Consider the following 6000-nt stretch of genomic DNA (forward strand, 5'->3'; position numbering starts at 1 on the left):
ATATTTATTTTTCAGCGCTGTCTTGCTCATCCAATTGACGATCCATTCTTGAGCTCCATGAGGGTATATTTTGTTTAAAGATCCACTAAAACGCCATTCACGTCAATGACTTATTAGTGAAATTTCCAATTGTTATACCGGAAGACTGTGCAGAGTTGAGAACAGGTAAATACAAATCTGACAAATAGCGAGACAACTGAGATAACAGATCCACTATATGGATTCCTTCTTTGTCTTTGTTGAACCCATACTGAGTTACTAGAGAACTGTTAATTTCGTTTGAGTGTTGTACAAAACACCACACTTGGCAAAATTTTAGGAAGACAGCTCACTTTGATTACGGCTCAACGGGCGACAGATTGTTGTCGAAGTCCATTACTCGTCGCTTCTAACATTCGACCACCTGTCTAGTTCAGTATCCAATTCGCTTGCCATTATTGAGCTTCATAAGGGTACATTTTGTTCAAAGATCCACTAAAACGCCATTCGCGTTACATGACTTTCGACGCCATTGCCGGTTAAGTTAATCGTTCTACTGTGTCCACTAGAGAAATCTACGCATTTCCCACTACCCTCTCGATCCTAAGAAAATACGCGTAGAAGGCTCTATGCGCAAAGACACCACTTAGCAGGGGAGTGACAGGCAGGATTTTTACCGACACGGAAAAAAATAAAAAAAAAAAAGAAAACGAAAAAATAAAAAAACGACGAAATTAAAGACAGATTCCGACTGGGTTGGCAACCCAGTAACGAGATGCTTCTGTGAAGCATACACTGGGTTGCCTGTGGTACGTGCTACAGAAAATCAGAAGGCACTGAATTGTGTGGTATTGAAATACAGCATTCCAGTCTCTGAAGAACAACAAATAAAGGAGAAGCGAGAAACATTGGCTTCTGGGCTGACATGTTGATAATTTTCAAGTTCCCTCACAACTTCTGTTCACCACAAGTGTGCCCTCTGAGCATCTGATAGCTTTCTAATACTAAAGTTCACTGAAGTTAAGCCCTGCCGGGCGGGGTTAGTGTTTGGATGGGAGACCAAGACAACATTCCCCTCATAAAACAGAAGCATCGGACCGAAAATACTACTAACTCTAACAAATGCGAACTCAGCAAGGTACAGATCTTGTTAGCTTGCTTTATGCAAAACAAATATTGATGAAAAAGCAAATAACTATTGATACACAGTTTTCAGAAAGAGCAGAAGGAAGTTTCCCGGACGGTCGATCGAGAATAAAATATTTACGACATCAAAACAACATTAATTTTGAACCGTGAATATAGAATATAAAAAGTTACGATCAGCGACAAACATTTTGGGAGATTTTTGCTACGTTCAAGTAAATTGCAAAATCGAAAGTGACATGGCCGGAATTCAGCGGGCGCCGTGATTAAGTTACCTCTATGTTTACTCGCCAAACAGTGAAGCATCTGTGTCAAATGATGGCAAGATAGCGGGTTTTTGTAAGTTTCTTTTTCTGTCAAGTGTTATAAAGTTTGACAATGAAATGAGCGAAGTTAAAACAAAGATCACAATCGCCCAACTCTTATTTATGCAAAGTCAAAATTTACTCTCCAAGACACGTACGACGTTATTTATCACCAGGTAATTCCATCATTTTGGAAATAGCAGCTACTTTACTATTCATCTGCGTCACAAGTTTTCACTGATTTTGGGGCTCATTTTGTTGAAACTCTAGCACGCTTCCAACAGGCCTGTGAACCCTTCCTGCTTACAGAGCAATACTAAAAAACTTCTCCCATATCACATTTCAACCTTCAGCTCGAAAATTCAATACACAACATGATATTATAATTCACAAAGGCAGAAAATACCACAGAATCCTTTTCCAGCGAAAATTTTATTGAAACAAACAACATATTTGCTCTTAGAGGCGAAAACCTCTTCCTATTTCATTGCGTGCGTGAAGACAAGAAACTCAATTGTGTCAAATTACCATGTACTTCAGGTAAATACTGCTCACTTTGATTTCGTCTCGACGGGCGATAGATTGTTGTCGAGGTTCAGTACTCGTCGCTTTTGAGATTCATGCCTAGTTTATCCAACTGACTTTCCATTATTGAGCTCCATAAGGGTATATTTTGTTTAAGGATCCACTAAAACGCCATTCGCGTTGCATGACTTTCGACGCCATTGCAGGCTAAGTTAATGATTCTACTGTGCCCACCAGAGAAATCTACGCAGTTCCACTACCCTCTCGATCCTAAGAAAATACGCTCAGAAGGCTCTATACACAAAGACACCACTTACCAGGGGAGTGACAGGCAAGACTTTTACCGACACGGAAAAAAAAAAAAAACTAAAAAAAAGAAAACAAACAAACTAAACGAAGACCTCGACTGGGTTTGCCTTATAAGGCAACCCAGTAATAAATTGGCGAGAGCGGTTTCAGAGTAAAAATAAAGAATAAAAAGTTTGCATTGGTATACTCATCTTGTTGTCGAGGCCTCAAATTTGGTGATTTCACGTAGTTGTCGCGCAGAGTACCGCAAAAATATGTGCAGAAATGCGTGCCATACGTGAAGCACGATTATTTTTACACTGTGCAATTTTTCGTGCAACTTGTCTCGCAACGCCATTGCTAAACAAATTGCACGAATCATCGCCCAATGTAACATACCTTGCAACGGTCAAAAACGTTGAGAGACCAGTTGATGAAATCGTTGCGGAACGTAGAATTGAGTTCTACTTTCCGCAACGGTTACATCGCCGAATTTTTTAATTGTGCAGTGTAACATGTGTCCTGCAACTTGTATCGCAACGGTTTGCGGCACCAGCCAATGAAACTGTTCCTTTATCCTCATGAGATCATCGAAACGGGACTAGTTGATTGAAACGTCGCTCAGTGTAACACCCGTAAAACCATTTGTTTCGTATTGTGAGAACGTTTGCCGAAATGGCGTTGCGAGACAAGTTGCACAAAAAATTGCACTGTGTAACATCGCCTTTAACCAACGATATTATTGTTTTGTGGCATATTGTCGTCGCCATATGGGGGAGATGAGACAAAAAGAAATGTAGAAAAACAAATTAAGGTATCAATTTTAGCTCTGACCTTGCACAAAGCACTGCTTTCCCTTCAGTAATTGAGATGAATATCTCGATCAAAATACTTCTAGAAATGGGGAATTTTTAGCAGCTTCTCTCGTTAGTTTAGGAGATATCTGTGGTAGCGTGAATCAGAAGATACCGGCTCAAGTCACTGCCATGTACTGTGCATGTTTCTCACACTGAATGTTTTATTTTCATCTTAAATCTTATTTTTAAAGGGGCTATGTCACGTTATTTTGGGGTGTTAAGGAGAAATCTTTAGTTAATATTGAGTTTAAAACTAAAAAATGGTAAGGTGGAATTCCTTACTGATAAAATGATCATTACATCACAAACAAGATGATTTAATAGGAAAATTCACCACCTGACGACGGAATTATGACGACGTTAAATGTCGGTCCTTCACTCAGTCCTTTACTCATTATTCAGATTTCTTATTTTTCTTTCCTGTAGCTCCTAGTCTCCGCGCGGGGGTGCAGTCCATGATGCATCTCGCCGGCCTTGGAAAGATGCGCCCAAACACCATGGTCATGGGCTTCAAGAGGAACTGGACGGATAAGAAGAACATAGATGACGTAGTGGACTACCTTGGAGTCATCAACGACGTATTCGATCTCAACTACGGTTTAGTAATTCTTCGCATGGACAAGAAACAGAAAAGAGAAATTGGTGAGCAGTTAGTTGTTGGTGAAAGAGACAACGATTCAGATTCTATCATAGGCGAGGATGAGAACTCGAAGTCGAAGCCACGTTCTCCTCAGTCAAAGAAAGCGGAGACACAAGAAAGAAGGGAAAGTCTTACCAGCCCCGATAAGGAGTCTTCGAAGCTTCCTGAAGACGAAACGAAATCACCCATCGAGAAGATCGCGTTAAAGGAGAAGCAGAGAGGAACAATCGACGTTTGGTGGGTGTATGATGATGGTGGGCTCACTGTTTTGATACCTTACTTGCTGACTCTGCACCGCGCCTGGAAGAACTGCAAGCTGAGGTTCTTCTCCGCTGACATCCGCTCGAAGCACGACTACAGCCCGCAAAGGTTGCGTTTGGCTAATCTGCTGAAGAAATTCCGCATCGATGGAAACTGCGTGGAGCAGACAGAGGGTATCAACAAAAAGCCATCGAAGGAAAGCATCGACGCGTTTAGGCGACTACCTGTCAAGAGTGAGCTCGGAGATGCCCCAATTGAAGACCAGAAAGTACTAAGAACAATCCGCATAGGAGAGCTGGTGAGGCAGAATTGCACTCAAGACACGAGGCTTGTTGTAATCTCAATTCCTGTGCCCGTCAAAGATGTCACGACTCCGTTAATGTACATGAGCTGGCTCGAGGTGTTATCGGCTGATCTGCCACCAGTACTTCTCGTGCGCGGCAATCAGACAAATGTACTGACATTTTATTCGTAGGCGGCAGAAGCTGAATGACGGATGCGCATGCGTGATTTTCGTGATTTCGTTGATATAAGGGAGTTTTAAAGGGGCTATGTCACGTTATTTGAGGCTGTTTAGGTCTTTACTTCATTTTTCAACGCTGTAGTTTTAAAAAGAATATGGCTACGAATCTTGATCATGACTAAATAAAATATTCATGATAGAATTGGGACCGGAGAAAAAGTCCGGATAATAGAGAAATTGGGATAATTGACGTTCAACTGTACAAGGAAAGGCTCTAATTTACTTCCAATTAATTATTGTCTTGAATATCTAGACTTGACATCTTTAGGTTTACCACGAGTTTCAAACTCGAAAACGGTAATGTGGAATTCCTCTTGTGATAAGATTCTCGTTACATCACAAACGAGATGATTCTGAGCACTAACGGCCATTATTTAGTCGATTTGCCATAAACTTGAAGAACGTCGGAGCGACTTTTTTCAAGATTACCCAAATGCAATCCGTTTCAATCTTGTCCGTTTGTGTCCATCGATGCTTCTCTTTCGTTTTGTTGTATTTCTTATTTTGTTTTAGTGGTTATTGTAATATTTCATTCTACTTTTGGGGCATTTTGAGTGTCATGAATTACATCATTTTGGTTGGCAAAGCCCCTTTAAGCAACCGCGACGGCTATTTTTTTCTGTTGCAGTCTTCAAAACAACGGGGATTTTAAGCGGCGACGACTGCTACGACAGCGAAAAAACACCAGAAAGCAACATATGCATTGTTGGTTTAAATTGGAAAAATGAGCGTGCGACACCCATTTCAGTTGATTTCTTTGCCATTCTCTTCAAAACATATGGGAGTTTAAGAAACGACGACAGCCACGACGGTTGCGACGTAAGCCTGGTTTCCACCTGTGCGATAAGCGAAAGCATGAGCATAAGAAAAATCGTGTGAGAACGGACGTAGAAAAAGCATAAGCACTAACACAACGATTCGCACGCCATCTTGAATCTTACTAGATCTTTTCCGACGTACTACGCTTGCGTTTGCAAAATTTTCCTCGGCTTGTTTCACTGTGTAAACGTCGCAGTAAAACTCATCCTTGTGGTTACGCTTGTTTTTATCGCACGAGTGCGAACCGGGCTTTAAAGGTCACCGACGGCGTCGTCGACGAAAAACGTCACTTCAAACTATTGGTTTGACTTATTCTAAGTTTTACGATGTTTCCACCTTGTTTATGTTGCACAATATGAGCGAAGTATGCTATAACCAGATTGGTACGTACGGATTTGAAGAAAAGAGAGAGAAGGAAAGATTCACTGTTGTTTGTTGTTCACGCTGTCGTGAAAACCCGAAGATTGGTCATTTTACGTTGTTTTGACGAATACGCGGGAGAGAAATGTACAAAAATGCGTTCCGCACGTGTAGCACGATCATTTTTTCCTCTTTTAACCAATAATATTACTGCTTTTTGGCGTTGTCATTGTCGTAGCCGTTGTCGTTTCTTAACTCCCTAATATAAATTTACACGATCCAAAGTCTTTCGCGGGT

General features: G+C 41.1%; 1 protein-coding gene across 3 annotated transcripts in view; it reads left to right on the plus strand.

The window, feature by feature from the left end:
• The window catches only part of LOC138045890 (solute carrier family 12 member 2-like), a 31825-nt gene extending 27159 nt beyond the window's left edge, over positions 1–4666 (plus strand). For all 3 annotated transcript variants that reach the window (XM_068892527.1, XM_068892533.1, XM_068892541.1), the window contains exon 7: positions 3527–4666. In XM_068892527.1, the coding sequence (XP_068748628.1) occupies positions 3527–4476 (950 nt within the window). In that variant the 3' untranslated portion in view covers positions 4477–4666. The remainder of the gene's footprint in view (positions 1–3526) is intronic.
• Positions 4667–6000: the final 1334 nt, after the last annotated feature.

Source organism: Montipora capricornis, chromosome 1 (genome assembly GCF_036669925.1).
Source record: "Montipora capricornis isolate CH-2021 chromosome 1, ASM3666992v2, whole genome shotgun sequence".
Taxonomy (NCBI): domain Eukaryota; kingdom Metazoa; phylum Cnidaria; class Anthozoa; order Scleractinia; family Acroporidae; genus Montipora; species Montipora capricornis.